The 18,438-nt window shown below is 47.6% G+C and overlaps 1 protein-coding gene across 1 annotated transcript in view; it reads right to left on the bottom strand.

Moving 5' to 3' along the window:
- Positions 1–18,438, bottom strand: part of LOC124266148 — a 35,321-nt gene that overhangs the window by 16,555 nt on the left and 328 nt on the right. The window contains exons 2-4 of the mRNA XM_046700957.1: positions 16,255–16,327; positions 15,624–15,711; positions 2,145–2,242 (exon numbers count right to left, since the gene is read on the bottom strand). Coding sequence (XP_046556913.1) covers positions 2,145–2,242; positions 15,624–15,711; positions 16,255–16,327 — 259 coding nt within the window. The remainder of the gene's footprint in view (positions 1–2,144; positions 2,243–15,623; positions 15,712–16,254; positions 16,328–18,438) is intronic.

The following is an 18,438-nucleotide window of genomic DNA, read 5'->3' as shown; positions in this document are numbered from 1 at the left end:
TAGGGGAGAGGTAGGCCTCGTGGATGACCACCCGCACCTGCTGCATAGCATACCGGTAAACCTCCTCGTAGGTCCGGTAAGCTTGCTGCAGGGGGGGCGCCCGCGAGGGCAAAAGGTGGCACCAAACGCCCTTGCCTGGCAGCCGGAGCTGCTCCGGAGGAAGCCGAGCCTCCCCCCAGGGCGACCGAGGTGAAAACACACTCATCGACCATTGGCATGAAGAACAGGGAATCGTCCCCCAGTTGGTACCTCTTGACAAGCTCAGGCAAGTCAAAGCGGAGGCGTGTCCCAACCAGGAGGGGATCCATCACGTCCTGCACCAGGGACGGCAAGATGCGGAGCAGCGTCTGCGAGGGTTACCTAGGGACAAACGCCTCGCCTGGCAGGGGGAACTCAGCCGAGTCCGAGCGGCTGGTAGGCACCGCGGCCTGGGGGATAAACTCAGCAATGCGTTGCCGTACCTCCCGCAGAGCCGTCGAAAAACGGAAGGCTCCCTCCTGCTCCTCGACCTCCCCAATGTCCATGGACTCAGCACCCGAGCCCGAGTCAGAGGCTGGGTCTCCTCGCAAAGAGGACCCGAACCCCGACCCGGTGGGCGGCCTGGCACCAGACACAGAGGGAAGGGAAGAGCTGAAGGAGCACCCCGCTTCAGCACCCGACACCACACTCGAACCCCGGTCCCGAGACGCTGGAGGAATACCAGGCAGAACTGGTTCCTCCACTCTCATGGGGCGGGACGGCGCAGGGACCGGAACCCCAGGAATCCTCAACGGACCCTGCGCCAACACCGAGAGGGGGACTGGGAGCGAACCCTCCCCCTCCGGGGAAGCCGAGGCGTCCGGACCCGAAGCCAGAGGCAACAGATCAACAGACGCCTCCAGGCCAAGGGATCGAGCCGGGCTCGGTGATCCCACCCCCGGACTCTCCGTCCCCTGCTCCGAGTGGGCGAGGAACTCCTGGCGGAGACCTCCAACCAACTCGTGAACAAGGGACTTCACGGAGTCCATGTGCTGCTGAAAAAGCTGTGTGATAAGTGACATGTCAAAACCGCTGGGAGCAGTAGACGACGCCTGACTGCGCGACTTAGCCTTTTTGCCTTTTGTTTTGGGTTTTTTGGCTTTAGACGGGGGGGACCTGGGTCAGTTCCTCTCCCGCCTCTCACATTTCCCTATAAAAGAGGAAATCTGCAGCCCGTCTCTTCTGGGCTCGGGGGGAGAAGCCCATACATATTTCACATGTGTCGGGATTATGTCCGACTTTCTCTAGACAAACGAGACACTTGTCATGTCTGTCCGCTCGGGGTATACTTTGTCCGCAGACAGTACAACCGGAAAACGCCTGAAAGCAAACACGCAAGCATGTAGCTAACAGCGGAGCCAGCAGCATAAATATACATGTACAAAACATTGAAAATTACGAGAATGCGACCACGGGAAGAAATACTTGGTTGAAACGCAATATGACAACCGCGTGGCACGCTAAACTTCCCGCCATGGCAAAGCAACACGTGCATAAACCACGGGAAAGTTAGGGTAAAATATAGAATACAAAGTCACAATTATGAGACAACCGACCGCAAAGCTTTACTGTTCCGTTCAAGGACAAAATAAAGACCATACATACAGGTGGTGGTGTCCCAGACATTATTCTCTTTAACTTCTGTTTACAGAAAGAGTTCAGCACTACTCGGCACATCCGTTCACAGGAGTGACAGCAGAAGGAATGATGATACGGGCCTAGGTGCTTACCTGGTTGGCTGCGCATGCGTAGCGGGAGGTAACTCCACGAGGTGGGGGCCGTATAATAGATAAAAAAGATTTTTATTTATTGTACAATATTTTTATTAAAACATTGATACAACTGTCACAGGACATTTTCAGCCGCAGAAAATGCATATATGTACCCCAAGGACGATCTCTATGAAAAAGAACTAACAATTGGGGGTTCCCTGGCCCCCCATGTTTGTGAGTCAAAGTAAAACCCTGATAACCAATTATGATCCTGGGGATGTTGGCAATAAACTGAAAAGTCAAGTCCATACACAAAGTCGATACTGTTTGTTCCTAGTGATGGGCTTGGAATTCGACCCATACCAGGAAGCCAGGCTGCCCTACACCACATAACAAGCCAAAGTACAAACTCACTTGATGAGTCGTAGCTTTGTTGAAGCTTCCTCAGCTCTGCCTTGAGTTTAGATACGACCCCTTGCTGGTACTCCACCTCCTCCTCCAGGGCAGTTTTCCTGAAGAAGACATACAGCATCAGAGTAAAGGAACAGCTGGCAGGCAACAGCAATATATACATATTCACTGCACTGGAATTTGTTTCCTCTTTAAAACACTATGACACCGAGTGTTTTTACAACCTAAATTTGAGTAGACCTAAAGAGCTCCATGTAAATCACAATGTCAGTCATTTATTCATGTCAAGATATGAGCAATTTAACATAACAGCTACAGACCAGATTATCCCTTTTCATCAAATGTCAGAAAACAAAACACTAGGGATATATATCATGAACCATTTTGACTTATCTAATCAGGTGACTATGTTGTCCAATGCAGTTAATGCATACTGCTCTAAAACACAGAGCAAAAATGAAAATGTTTCAGTTTAGGTGTGAATACTGGAAAGTAGGTTATTGTTTAGGTCAGTTTTTATGTCACAATCATTCTATGTAGATATGTTTTATGCATTTCTTTATGTTTTTACATGTAACATATTGTACTTAGGTATAATGAGTGTTATACTGACTGAGTTTGCTTTTACGCTGCTTTTAGCAATATTCCAGCAACATCACGGCGGGGGACACCAGAAATGGGCTTCACACATTGTGCCCATGAATGAGTGTTATAAATACAAGCAACCTTGATTATCCCTGATGTATGATGGAATCAGGGAACAAATGATTCAGGACCTAACACTTGATATATCATGTGAATGAGTGAGTGAGTTTTGGTTTTATGCCGCTTTTAGCAATATTCCAGCAATATCACGGCGGGGGACACCAGAAATGGGCTTCACACATTGTGCCCATGAATGAGTGTTATAAATACAAGCAACCATGATTATCCCTGAGGTATGATGGAATCAGGGAACAAATGATTCAGGACCTAACACTTGATATATCATGTGAATGAGTGAGTGAGTTTTGGTTTTATGCTGCTTTTAGCAATATTCCAGCAATATCACGGCAGGGGACACCAGAAATGGGCTTCACACATTGTGATATATCATGTCCATACACCAGCATGACTGTAACTGATAAAGGAGAAGGTACGGGTTAACTGTCTCTAAGTGTAATAACAGCATGTACAGCTCAACATGCGCTGTCAGTATGAGGGTGGCCCTTCCAGATCAGTGAAACTAGCGGGTTAGAGAAGGTAAGATAAATTGCAAAAGGTCGCCATTTGGTTTCAACTGATATTGTGTGACAGGGGTATGTACAACAATGTGACCATGTGGAGTGGCAAGGTTCAGTCTTATACTGTTTCAACGGGTAGGTTGGGAGGGTTTCTCGTCATGAGTCAGGATTCATCAGCTGTCCTTAGATACGTCCTGTATCCCCCCATGGGAACTACGAAACAGCATTTCCGTGATCCTATTCTTCCAACTTCCATTATAACTCGGGGGGACCACTTTCTTGTCTTATTTCAGTCTCAGACAAGTTGAATCATGTTGATTCATGTGGCTACAGATAAACTAGTATCTTCCTATTACTAGATATCTCATACCAACCCATAGATTATGATAAGATCTTTATCATAAATGAGTTGCGACCCCTTCTCGTACAGTTAAGATCTTTACCCGTACAGGATCTTTAATCACACATGCTACCCTGTCCTAGACTGTGCGCATGGACTTTCAAACTAATTCTTTTCTTTAGTAAAAGTTATCAACAAGTCAATGTGATAAAGGGGGAGATTTTCCAACTCAGCGCCTTTGTGGAGCCGTTAGTAGCTGTGCTACAACAAGAGGCCCAAATTGGTGAATGCCTGAGACGTCTTCAGTGGCTATGTCTCGAAGGTAGTGGTTGGCAAACACCGTGTCCGACTTCTAAAAGCAGCCCGCCATAATTGCTGATATAGAGCAATTTCCATGCAGAGCTAGTGTTGATGCCAATGCTCTGACTTCGTGTGGGTTGGAAGCTCTTGGAGGTTCTAGTCCTGCTGCTTTATAGGCTCTCAATATGACGGCTCTCATCCAGAACGATATGGTCGTTCTTGGGACTTCTGCTGAAGTCTCTGTTTAGCAGAAGTCTCTGTTGATAATGGGATGAACAGGCACTTGAATTTTTGTCTCCTTGTCTCAGTCTTTTGAAGATAAATCTTCAGGGCTCTGACCGGACACAAGGATAGGTCTTCTACATCCTCTGGGCCGAGGATTGTAGATAGCGCTGGTATGTGGAACTGTCTATCTGGCTGACCAGGTAGTTGGTTCTTGGCAATGAAGTCCCATCTAAGTCCTAGATGAACTGCAGCATGTTGCCCCGTGTCGAATATGGTTCGACCGAAGTCCAGCGCATGTATCTTTGATATTCCAGCTGCCGTAGCTAGCATAAGCAGGAACAGAGTCTTCTGTGTCAGCAGCTCGAGGGTAGTCTGGTCTAGATGACACAGATATTCCGCCACTTGTGGATGAGTAGCTTTCATCGCAGTGAAGCCTTTCCGCCTTGCATAAGTCTCAAACTTCAGCCATTTGTCATCATACAGGTTACGAGTAGATCTGCGTAACCCTAGCGTTTCTGCCTTGGCTGCCCTGGCTGAGTATCCTCTTTTCTTCAAAACATGTTTTGATACGGTCCACACGTGTAGCTGGAACAGTGTTTGGTTCCTGTGGACTTACTTGGTGTGCGGATGTATGAGTAGGTTCGGCCAATCTGGTAACTTGATTGTTGGACTTCCAAGATCTTCTATTATGTCTAGGAAACATACTCTCGCTGGCCAGTATGACGTGACCAAGGTCAGTTGTAGTGCCTCTGTGTCTGTTTGATCTTCAACAGTACTTTCGGTAGTAATATCAGTGGTGGAAACGCATAAGTGTTTAGTCCTTCCCATGATATGTTCTGTGCATCTGTTGCCCAGGCTTGAGGATCTGGAACTGGTAAGACAAACGTCTGTAGTTGTTTGTTGAACCTCGTGGCAAACAGGTCTATGCATGGGGATCCTATTTCCCTTATGATGAGCCGAAATGCTTCTGGATGGAGTATCCATTCCGTAGGTGACGGGTGCAGTGGTCGGGAGAGAGCGTCTGCAAGCACGTTCTTGGCTACGGGTATGTGACACGCCTTTATCCAGATGTTTGCCTCCTCCATGATGTCAAACAACTGGAATGTGAGCTGTAGTAGGCTAGGTGATCTTGTAGATCCTTGCCGATTTATGGACAATGCCACTGTAGAGTTGTCCGTGTGGACCATCAGCATTCTGTTAATCAGCGAGCTCGACCATAGTTGTAAGGCGTTGATCACAGTTTTCATCTCCAGCAGATTGATGTGAAAATGCTGCTCTGTTTGGACCACTTCCTTGATGCAACTTGATTGTTGAGAAGTGCACCCCAACCTTGTATCGATGCGTCTACGAGATGTGTGTTGAAGGCCAGCTCTTGCAAATAGGTCCCTCCGCAGACGTTTGACCTGTGGGTCCACTAAAGTAGGTACCTCTTAAGATTGTCTGGCAGCAAGATAGGGTCGACGCTGTCCAGATGTTTTGTCAGGAACCGTTGCAGCGTCCTTAGTTGTAATATTCCTGTGCGAGTCAAGTCCAGCGCCGAGGTAGACATTGCCATGTTCGTAGTGTTAACGGAGAGATGACTGCTTGTGGAATCATGGCTTGTATCTTGACCCAATGATCTTCTGGGACCACAATTCGATTCTGTGTTGTCATAATTCTTATTCCCAGCAATTGAAGATCTTGTTTGATTCTAACTCCAACTTCATCAGGTTCACTAGCCATCCTAGTTGCGTGAGCAACTTAATTGTGAAGTTCAGCTGCTGTCTGAGTTGATTGGCACTTTGAAGAACCTGTATGCTGTCGTCCAGATAACCGGGCACTGTGTAGACCTCGATGCTGCAGATAGGTGCTGATATGCTTGGTTATTCGTATGAATAATCATAGAGCCGATGATATTCCAAAGGATAGGACATTCCATTGGAAGTGCTAACCTCTGATTGCAGTGATGATACATCATTCTTCCCCTTATATACGCAGGCGATCTGTGTTGATCAGCATACATCGAAATGTTGTCTACTTATAGCAAGGCTGGCTCCAGTGTAGCATTGCAGGGGACAGGTACTCGTACCGACTTTTATCAGCGACAACTTCCAAAATAAACATTGTTTATTTTGCTGTCATGGCTAGACATTTATTAGATTCCCATGATGATAACAGGCCGTAGTTGTATACTGTTTCCAAGGCTGCCGATGAAGTATTCCCCCCGTACCACGGGTTTGTTTACAAATCAGAAAACATGCTGGAGCCTGCTGTCAGTGGGAGGCATTGTCTGACTTGGGCCAATCAGCTTCAGGTATGACGTCACCAATGTTGTAGCAAGTTGGCCTCCATAAAATCTGATGCAATTAGTTGGTTGAATAACAGCGCTTGTAATTCTACGCCGCTCATGTAAACCTCTTGAATAAGGGTTGCTCCAAGTGTAAAATCTTGTTCAGTGATATAAATCACGTATTCCCATTGTGGATAATATAAACCAGCATGACGTATGTCTGTATGGATCTTGAAGAAATACTGAAGTTGAATCAAGTTGATAGGATATAAAATCCTAATCCCCACGCTGAGTGACAAGTGTTAATAATATAATTTTCTGAATAAAATTGATATTTTATACTTATCCTGACTCATGCTTATTGCTTGTCTTCTTCCTCTTGCGAACCTAGTGGAACACTTGTATCTCCTTATTGAAGCTCCCTTCAATAAAACATACGTAAAATCACTACTCACCAGAGTTATCCCTGTTTCCGTTTTGGCGGGAAAAGTGGCGCCACTGTTCTCCCACGCTTCACTCTCTCCTGATTATGAGCCCGACACTTGAATTTGCAGGGAAATCAAAAGTGTCTAGTGGGGAGGTTGGGAGGGCTTACCTCATGAGTCAGGATAAGTATAAAATATCAATTTCATTCAGAAAATTATATATTTTTCCTTATCCTGACTCATGCTTATTGCTTGTAGAATCCGACGGATTGGAGGCGGGAAAAAATACTTTAGGATTTCATGTAGTGATTTACGTCAATATATACCCCCTTATGGGAACTTCGTATTGGCACTGAATTTACTGCTAATCTCTGCTGCTGTTTGCGACCCTGTCCTTCCAGCTGCCTTTTGATGGGGGGACCACAATTGTTAACTTTTGGTCCTTTCTTCTGTTAACATTTTATGTGGATTTTGCGACTCCATCTCTTGATGCAAGCATCAAGGGGAGAAGCGACCCTTTCCTGTATGAGTATTCTTACAAGTACTGGGTCATATCACTTATGCTAGTCGTTAGACGTGCATTGAGACTTAAGCAGAACTCTGCTGAGTGTAGGCTTGGTAAGTCATGTGATAAAAGAGCAAGACTTCATCTCAACGTCTTTGAGGAATTGTCAACTGTTGTGCTACAACCAGTGGGCCGAAATGGTGAATGCCTGAGACGTCCTCGGTGGCGATATCTCTCAAGTAGTGGTTTGCAAACACCATGTCTGATTTCCAGAAGCAGCCCTCCTTATCCTCTTGAGCGAGCAATTCCCATGTAGAGTGAGTGTTGATGCCAGAGCTCTAACTTCATGTGGGTTGGAGGCTCTTGGAGGATCAAGTCCTGCTGCTTTGTAGGCCCGTAGTATGACAGTTCTGATCCAGATTGATATCGTAGCGCGGGAGACCTCCGTCTGTGTCGCTGTCGATATCGGGACGAAAAGTCGCTTGAACTTGCGTCTCCTAGTTCTGGATCATTGTAGATATACTTGCAATGCTCTCACTTGGCACAAGGATAAGTCATGCGTATCTTGTGGTCCAAGGACGGAGGATAATGCTGGGACGTGGAATTGTCTGTCCGGTTGACCTGGCAGTTGATTCTTTGCGATGAAATCCCATCGTAGTCCCATATGCACTGTGTTTTGATTTCCATCAAAGCGTGTTCTCTCATAGTCTAGAGCATGTATTTCCGACATCCTGGCTGCTGTTGCTAGGGCTAGCAGGAACAGCGTCTTATGTGTCAAGAATTCGAAGGATGTCGTCTCTAATGGTTCGTAGACTTCACTGGTGAGATGTCGTAGAACAACGTTGAGGTCCCACGCCGGAGCTTTGAATCTCTGTTGTTGGTCCTCCAATTTATAAGAGCGTAGCAAGGCCAGTAACTCTGGTACTTTCGTTAGCTTGGCACCTGTCCTCATAGTGATGACTGAGCTCAATGCCGCTAGGTATGTTGAGAGTGTAGACCCTTTTAGCCGTTTTGTTTGTCGTAGGTGACAAAGGTAGTCTGCCACTTCAGGGTGTGTTGCTTTTCTAGCTGAGAACCCGTTCCCTGCAGCGTATGTCTCGTATGCTTTGCCACTTGTCGTCGTACAAGGTGCGTGTAGACTTGCGTAGAGCTAGTGTCACTGCTTTTCGCTGCTCTGGCGGAGTACCCTCTCTTGTTCAAGCACGCTTTGATACAGTCCACACGTGTAGTTGGAACGCCCCTGGGTTGCCGTGCGCCTGCTTTGTGTGAGGATGTACTAGTAGATTCGGCCACTCTGGTAGTTGCAGTTGTGGTGGTCCTAGTTCTTGTATGAGAATGGGGAACCACACTCTCACTGGCCAGTAGGGCGCGACCAAAATCAGTTGGAGGTTCTTGGTCTGGCCGATTTTCTGCAACACCCTCGGTACTAGCCCTGGCGGTGGAAACGCGTACGCGTTTAGTCCTTCCCAGGATATGCTGAGAGCGTCCGTTGCCCACGCTCGTGGATCTGGTACTGGAGAGACGAATGTTGTCAGCTGATTGTTGAAGCGTGTGGCGAAGAGGTCTATTAGAGGGGCTCCCATCTCCTTGATGATCTGTTTGAAGATCTCGGGATGTAGCATCCATTCCGTTGGAGATGGTTGAGTTGGAGATGGTTGACAGTTGGAATTTGGCATGCTCTTATGGGGATGTTCAGAGGCGTCGATTAGGTCGAACAGTTGAAAGCAGAGGTCCAGCAGGTTCAATGATCGTGTTGATCCTTGCTTGTTTATGTAGAACGCCACTGTGGAGTTGTCCGTGTGTACCATGAGATGCGCATTCTGCAGAATGTTGCTCCAGTGGAGTATGGCGTTGACGACTGCTTTCATTTCCAGCATGTTGATGTGCAGACTTTTCTCTTCCTTGGTCCATTTCCCGTCCGCCACATCGTTGTCGAGGTGTGCTCCCCAACCTTGGAGTGATGCGTCTGCATACAGATGAGTCTTGCACTCCGGCTCTGCTAAATAGATGCCTTCGCAGACATTCGATCTCTGGGTCCACCATAGTAGATGAGGTCTGAGGTAGTCCGGGAGACCGAAGGGGTCTGGGTCGTCGAGATGAGCATTGATGAGGACCTGTAGCGGGCGTAGCTGTAATCTCCCTCTGGCTGTCATGTCTTGTGCGGACGTGAGGAGACCCAACAGACTCTGCCATTGTCGTAGTGGCCACGGAGAGAGTAGGGCTTGTGAGATTGTCTGTTGAATCTTGAGCCATCGGTCCTCTGGTACGACGATGCGGTTCTGCGTCATGAGAAATCTGATGTCTAGGAACTGCAGGTCCTGTGTAGGTTCTAGGTCCGACTTGAGTAGATTCACTAACCACCCCAGCTGTGTAAGCAGCTTGATGGTGAAGTTCAACTGTAGTCTGAGATGCTTGGGATCTTGATGTACTTGAATCCCGTCGTCGAGGTAGAAGGCACTGCGTAGACCTCGATGATGTAGATATATGACTATGGGTTTCGTCACCCTTGTAAACAACCAGGGGGCCGATGATATTCCAAATGGCAGGAACTTCCATTGGTAGTGTAGCCCGTCCAGTGTAAACCTGAGGTACTTCCTCGAGTCTGGATGTACAGGAATATGCAGGTAGGCATCCTGTAGATCTATGCTGGCCATGTAGTCCATCGGACGGACGAGGTGGATTAGTTGAGGTAGATGTATCATGCGGAACTTGGGAGGTCTGCTTAGATAGTCTCTGTTGAACGTGCTCATATTGTAGATGAGTTGGAACTTTTCTTTGGAGTTTTTCTTTGGCACTAGGAAAACTGGGGAGTAGAAACCTGGTGTGATGTTGGCTTGATCCACGACCTCTATGGCTCGCTTTACTAGTAGAAAGTAACTTCTCTTTCTGATGGGTCTTGAAGTCGAACTTGTGAGGGTCGACTGTAAGCGGCGGAGCGGCCTGTAGTTGTATGCGATATCCGTCTCTTAGGATGCTGGATACAAACGGATCTTGAAGTATTCCCCAGTTTTCCCAGTAGAGCTGAAGACGTCCACCCACTTGTTAAGGTTGTACAGGAACGGCTGGGGGTGGAAGACTCCAGTCATTCCGAACCCTTCTTTCATCGTCGATGATCCCTGGCGCCTCTGGGTGCCCTGCCTCTCGGACCTTGCTCTGTAATTGCGGCTGGGCGACGAAAGGAATCTTTTCCGCCTCTGTAGGTACCCACTTTCTTGTCCCGTGCTTTCTGTATCCCGGGAAACTTGGACCTGCCCAAGTAGCGCTGGGATGTCTGCCTTATGACGCTGGCCAGAGTATCTATGGATCTGATCATGAGGACCTCTCTAGAGTCTTTGGTAACTTCCTTGGCAACCTCGTCGATCTCTCCAGCGAAGATGGAAGGAGTTGACCACGGGGCTGTGTAGAGTGACTTGGTGAAGCGCTCATTCCAACTGCAGGAGGCGAGGAGACCTTGTCGACGTGCTAGTGTCAGCGCTGCGGAGATGGATGAGAGATGGTCTGTCATAAACTGTTGGTCCTTCTTCTGCATAAGGAGGGCCGAGTATATCATCCTGTCTTCTTCCGCAGTAGAGTCTCGGAATTTAGTGATGAGCGTTTCGTTGACTGCCCTTGATCTGTTGAGGCCGGAGAACATCCGCCTGGTCATAGTCTCGACTTGTGCGAACTTCTTGTCTTCGATTTTGTAAGACTTGGCCTTGGCATCACTGATGACTTTAAAGTTCTCATCGATGTCCTGTGCCCTTGAGATCTGATCCATGTTGTGGGAAGAGAACTTTTTGGCGTTGAACTGTGGCAGATGCGGCGCCTGGGCTTTCGTGGCTTTTTTTGAAGGCTGCGTCCAAGTTGTCTGGGACCGCTGCGATGGGATCCATCGCAGGGAGAGTGATCGTGTCAACATCATCATCTTGCATGAGATAGGTATGAGCCGTATTATCGTCCTTAGAGGGTGACGCCAAGTCTAGACCGTTGGCCATCCAGTAGCGTATTTCAGAGTCCGAGAAGATGATCCCGCAGTCGTCCTCAGTGACAGGAGTGCTGAGTGAGTGACGTTGATCCTCCTCCGATGATGATCTAGGTGGAGACCTTCGTGACTGCGGGGATCTGTGTGGAGACCTGCGCGGAGACCTGTGCAGAGACTTGCGGGGCGACCTTCGTGGAGACCTGCGCGGAGATCGGCGTGGAGAGTGGCCCGACGATCTGCGTCTGTAGGGTGACCTGCGCGGAGACCTGCGCGGAGATGAGTGACTGTGGGTTCGTGAATGCCTCGGTGAATCCCTCGACGATCTGCGTGATGCGGAAGATGTCTTGGGTACTGTATCTGTAGCCCTTCGCGAGTGCCTTCGCGAATACTGATCATCTGAGTCCGCATCTGGGGATAGGCGACTGGTCCTTCGCGAGCGTCTTCGCGAATGCTGGTCGTCCGATTCCGTATCCGGGGATGGCTTCCTTCAAGAGTGCCTTCGCGAATGCTGATCGTCCGAATCCGTAGCAGGGGATGACCGAGTCGTCCTTTGTGAGTGCCTTCGCGGATGCTGATCGTCTGAGTCCGCCGCAGGGGATGGTTGAATCGATCTTCGTGCAGGCTGGTCCTGAAGAGTAGATCTGTTGCGTCATGTTGATGGATGGCCCCTCAGAAGCGTCGACTGCGTTGGAACCTTCACGAAGGCTCGGGTCATCTCTGTGGGCTGGCGTGTGATCTCTTCTCCAGGCTATAGCGCTGCTCCATCATTTCCATAATCTGTTGGGAAAACTGCTGCATGAAGTCCCCCGGGTTGAATGTCTGCGGTGGTAGTAGCACTGCCCTTTCTGCGGTGGTAGCGATGTGGCCCATGGATCGCTCCTCTGTCATCAGCGTAGATACCTCGGGTTGCGTGGAAATCTGCGCTGAAGTCACCATAGCTGAGACTGGTCTCTTCTTGTGATGAATCTCTGGGATGACGATCGGCTGGTCATCGTAGAGTCCCAGTTCCGTCAACGGGACAATCTCGGCTGAGAAGGTCCGTGTCGTCTGCGCTGACTTCCCCGTGGAGGTAGTCGACGCCCTGGGGGTGCGGAGCCGGCGCTGGGTAGATGACGACTTCCTAGTCTTAGGCTGCGACGAAGGGACGTCTGGAGTAGCAGGTCTCTTCTTGGAGATGGCGGACACCGTCCCACGCCCCTCCGCCGAGGGAAACTCCAGCGTAACACCAGACGGAAGAGAGTCGTCAGACATCAGTTGACTGGTGAGGGACTCAGCTGGTTTATCTGTCATGACCTGACCAACCCGTCTCGACCTATCTGCACCACGCCTAAGGACACAAAGAAGGTATTTATTAAATGCAGATTTATTTAAATGCTGGCAATTAATGCAGCGCAAGCTGGAAGAACACGGTATCGTGCAGCTAGGGCACAGTTGATGAGGGTCAGCAGCAGAGAAACGAAATCTACAATTGAAACAGGTTTTCATGAAAACGTAAACACTGAACAAACACGGACTAAACCGTGAATAAACAGTGCTAAATACAATTAAATATCAAACCATATTGTTGAAAGACACTAGCTAAACCTCTATAAAGTATAATAGGGGGGACTAACTAAATAATAAAAGGATATAGTGCCGTATAGGAGACACAGGCGCTCTCACAACCTGCTCACAGGGCGAAGAAGGAGAGTGAAGCATGGGAGAACAGTGGCGCCACTTTTCCCGCCAAAACGGAAACAGGGATAACTCTGGTGAGTAGTGATTTTACGTATGTTTTATCGAAGGGAGCTTCAATAAGGAGATACAAGTGTTCCACTAGGTTCGCAAGAGGAAGAAGACAAGCAATAAGCATGAGTCAGGATAAGGAAAAATATATCATCTGTACGTCCGTTCAAGGATACTTGAAGGCGTTGTTAACCTTAAGCCCTTTACAAAGGTCGCCTTGAGCTTCTCCAGTACTTGAGATATCGGCTACATAGGTGATATCATATTGGAGTCGAAGTCATCAGCGTATATGCAGTACGTCTCTATTGGGTTGGAGTGAGTGAGTGAACGACGAAATCCGCAGGCCATCTGCTATACGGTATAAGACCTCAGCATCCGTATAGATGAAGTGATTCCTTTCATCAAGTAGGTTGTCGTCCGAAACTGAACCTATACAGGTATAAGGTTTGTGCTGGTTGTAGAGTTGTGCAGGCAGAGATCGCACATGTTATAGATCTTTATGTTGAGTTTTTAACTCTGACAAAACCATCCGTTTTCATCATTGCTTCGTTTTATTCAGCCGTAAGGTAATAGAGTCGACGTCAACATCCTGCCTGTTGATGTAAGGGTTTGTTAACCCTAGGGTTCGCGAACCCTGTAGATGGCTGCGTTGCTGTTATCTGCCTGTTCAATCGGAGGAATAGTCACGGAGTCAAAGTCGTCATTACGCATCTTATAAGTGTAGACTTCATCTATATCCTTAGAAGGAGACTCCAAGTTCAAACCATTGGCTATCCAATCTGTAACCTCTGAGTCCGGGAAGACGAAGTCTGGTTATTCATCAGTTATCTCCTGATCGGTAGAGCTGTGCCTCCGCGAAATCATCCTTCTGCGAACCTGTATCCCTTTTCGAACCTCCATCATCCTTTCACGAACTGAAGATTCCTTCCTTCGCGAACGTCTGTCTTGAGAGTCCTATCTTCGCGAACCTCTATCTGTAGATTCATCACCTCTACGATGTGAGCCTTCTCTTCACGAACCTCTGTCTCGTGATGAGTGACTTCGCGAACGTCTGTGAGAGAGATATGAGATCTCGATCTAGAAGCGGCTAGGTGTAGGAGATGGATCCTTCAATGTTCTAGAACGTTGAGGGTTCGCGGATGTAGAAGTGTGAGTAGGGATCTCATCTCTTCTATCATTTTCCAAGATGACAGAGTCGTCTGACTGTGGAGACCTTCGCAAAGGTGTACGTTACGCCAATGTAGTCTTGAGACGTAGTTCTATGAGGAGTAGGTTCGCGACAGGTCCGTAGGTTTCGCGACGGTGTCGGAAGATGAGAGGCTTTCCTAGCCTTCGCTTCTTCCTGGAACCTACGTTCCTTCATGGCCATCATCTGGTTGGTGAATTGTTTCATAAATTCGCCCGGGTCAAAGTTCTGCATAGGTTGAAGCTGCTGTGGTGTAGGGACGTAAGCGTTCGCAACGCTTTTGAGTTCTGTGCCTCAACTTCACTCCGTTGAGAAGTAGGTGGTAGTTCGTCAAACAGCTGTCCTGCTGTTCCGTTGTTGGGGACGATCTAGTAGTTGTAGAGGTCGATTGATTCGCTGATTTCCTAGATACTTCGGGTAGAAGTAATGGGGGGTCATCAAAGACGTCTATTTCTTGTGGAGGTAATATCTCTTCGTTGAAGGATTTCTGCTGCGTTGACTTACTAGCACGCGTAGATTTGCCCTCCGATCTGGTAACAGATGCTTTCTTCTGCGTTGTAGAAGAGGATGACGTCTTTTTCTTAGCCTGAGACGGAGTCGACTGCGTTGTAGACGATCTCTTCTTGGTCCCCTTACCAGCAAACTGTAACGCACTAAACATAGCACCAGTATTATGAACATCAGAAGTAGCAAGCAACATACGGTTTGATGGCTGATCTCCAGTTTTATCAACCGTGACTTGAGATGATTTTCTCACCTGATCCATGGCACGTCTATAGATATAGGACAAATATTGATTAAATTGTAGATTTGATAAATCAACACAATAAGTACAGCGCAAGCTGGAAAAACATGGTTTTATGCACGAAGGGCACTGGGGTTGAGGATCAGCCACGGATAACCTGTGCCTGCAAACACTGCAAGATTTCATGAAATGTAAACAAGGTTACATGACGATGAAAACACAACTCAAATGTAAATAATTTCTACAAAAGTACGAAATAGTAGTTATAGCCAAATCCATATACTGCGTAATTTTGAAGAATAGGACCTAAATAAAAAAGGATAAAATGCCATATACGGGACTCCAGTACTCGACCAACCATCCGCTTGGGTGAAAAGGTAGAGAGTGAAAAGTAAGGCAGGTCACCTGACTGTTTGCGCGGGGAAAGGGCAAAAGGGAGGCAACTCTTGGGTGAGTGTATTTTTACGTCCGCTTCAGGAACTTCAAGGGATTCAAGTGTTCCACTACCATTAGCAAGGGAAAGGGAGATAGCAAAAGATCATGAGTCAGGATAAGTAAAAATATGTGATATTTGTTACCTTTCTTGGTCTTCTCTGGCTTTGTCTCGGAGGGCATGGACCTCCAGGTTGAGCTTCACCTTGGCACTTCTCTCAGTGGCTGTATTACCTAGATACAAAAGAAAGCACATGTGTATTACTTTATCTCCGTGTTTTCTCAATGAGTAACTGGGGCAGGTGATAAAGAAAAGTACATTGTTGGTGACCACGCATATTGCCCATCAACTGGTGCACATGAAGTACATATTACTGAGTGAGTGAGTGGGGTTTCATGCTGCTTTTAGCAATAGTCCAGCAATATCACAGTAGGGGACACTGGGAATTAGGTTCACACATTGTGCCCATGCATGGAATCAAACTTGCTTTAACCACTAATCTACCCTACCTCCCTTAAATGCATATTAATTATCATTAGATAAGCCAATGTCAACATGATATATTTATGAAACATATAAAACAATTGATTATTGCTTGCTAACATTTAAGATGATGGTGGTTTATATGTTGATTCATGAAGAGTACGACCTGGAGGATAGGCGAAAAAGAGTAAAACCTCAAACTTATACCTCTCTGACATTTTGACGTATCCCTTCTCAGGTCTACTGACACCAACCAAGATCTCATTCCCAGTCGTAAACCTTCACTTACGAACCTCTGACAGTTTCCAGCTCCTCCTCCAATGAATCTTTCTTCTCAGAATGCTCTGCGGCAGCCTTCAACAGATTCTGAAAGACAAGGGGACTGGAATGTGGCTCAAATTTCATTAACAACTCATCTCAACACTTCAACATTGGCTGAAAATGTTTTCTTAGTCTTACCAACATTATTATTTCATTATCATTAACAAAAACTTAACCAAACCTGAAGAGGTTTTCAATTCTTTGAAGAGAGTCGTCCTAGGGGTACATATTATGCATTTTCCGGGCTGAAAATGTCCTGAGACAGTTGTATCAATGTTTTTGAATAAAAATATTGTACAATAAATAAAAATCTTTTATTTATTATCTGCCCCCACCTCGTAGAGTTACCTCCCGTTGAGCATGCGCACCAACTGGGTAAGCACCTAGGCCCGTATCATCATTCCTTCTGCTGAATAAATCAGTGAACAGAATTGCGGGGAGGCGGGAGGCCCTACCCCAAGGACGACTCTCTTCAAAGAATTGAAAACCTCTTCAGGTTTGGTTAATTCTTTTTCATAGAGATCGTCCTTGGGGTACATATTATGCATAAACACAGACTCCCAAAGACCGGAGGCCAGGGAGGAGGGAATTCTGTCAAAGCACACACAAATAGCGATCGTTAATCTGAATAATGTAACAGACGCCATAATCACTCACCTGTCACATGTCCCGGTTTGTGCTTCCGCGAGAGGCATTATGGGAGGGTAATCGACAGGAGGAAAGGTACTCATAGACAACCTCGCAGGTTAGCATAAGAATTCGCACATGGTGCGAATGTAAATAAACCCCACCCACCTTGTGGTCAATTAGAGAGCACCGTAGGGGGGAAAAAACGCTCACGACCGACCATAGTCTCTGTAGAGGATCGAAAAGAGGTTATACACCCAGCAGCGGACATGTCAACAAAACACAATTTTGAACAGCAGCGTCAACAAAACCAATGAACCAAGACTCACTTGGTCAGGGTGGCAGGACACTGTCCACTGGAGAGAACAGAACGGCCAAAGCTCGCCAGATTACGAGAATGTGTATCGAGCTGATAGTGCCGAATAAACGTGCTAGGCCGGCTCCAAATAGCGGCAGAGCAGATCTCTTCAATGGGGAGTGCCGATGCAAAAGCTTTTGACGTGGCTACTGCCCTGACTGAGTGAGCCTTCAACCCCTCAGGGGGAGGCTTGCCCTTAGCCTGATACGCAGCACAGATGACCGAGACGAGCCAGCGAGACAAAGTCTGCTTGCTCGCCGGCACCCCAGCCTTCCCGCCACCGTAACAGCAGAACAGATGGGTACCCGTACGGATCCCTTGTGTTCGTTTGAGATAGACCTTGAGAGTGTTACGGACATCCAACGGGTGAGTGCTCATAGGAGAGGTCCCCGATGTGGAAGGCTGGGTAAGAGTAGGAAGTTCGATAGGAGCTGTCACATGGAAAGAGTGATCAACCTTCGGGCGGTAAGTATCCGGGAGGCGAATACTGACACGATCAGTGTGGAACACAGTCAGCGCCGGGTCGGATGACATAGCATGTAAGTCACCAACCCTACGCCCAGATGTTACCGCCACCAGAAATACAGCCTTCCAGGTTAACAACTGAATGGAAATAGCCGATAGACGTGAGAACGTAGGACGAGCACAATTGACAAATCCCAAGGTGGGCTGGTTCGCCTGACAGCAGGTTCGAACCCGATCGGCACCAGCTAAAAGCTGCCATGCGAGAGGGTGCTGCCCCAGAAGAGCACCATCAACAGGGGGGTGAAAAGTGGAAATAGCGGTGGAGTAGCCACGAATGGTCGAAGCCGCCAAGCCTTCTTCCAAACGAGCTTGCAAAAACTCCAATACTCGGACTAAATCCGCAGAAAAGGGATCTGCAATCCCCCAATCTGAACACCAGCGCGCATAGCGGGACCACCAGAGATGCCAACCCTGAATCAAATGAAAGCGGAGTCATGCCTTGCTAAAAGCAATTCCTGAGCCCTGACGGTGCGAGAGTTGGGGGTGAGCATGAGAGGGGCCCCTTTTGATGGTGGGGATCTGGGGCGCCTCCACTATGAAAAATCTTTAGATGTAGCCTGGAAATATGAAATTTCTGGGCATACTTAACCAGATAATACTTAACCCAAAAGAACATATCTAAATGGCTATTTACTAAAATTCTTCC

Source organism: Haliotis rubra, unplaced genomic scaffold, assembly GCF_003918875.1.
Source record: "Haliotis rubra isolate DU_JTF1 unplaced genomic scaffold, ASM391887v1 Scf1232, whole genome shotgun sequence".
In the NCBI taxonomy this organism is placed as follows: domain Eukaryota; kingdom Metazoa; phylum Mollusca; class Gastropoda; order Lepetellida; family Haliotidae; genus Haliotis; species Haliotis rubra.
Note: the sequence above shows the minus strand (reverse complement) of the source record. Positions and strands in the feature narration are given on the sequence as shown.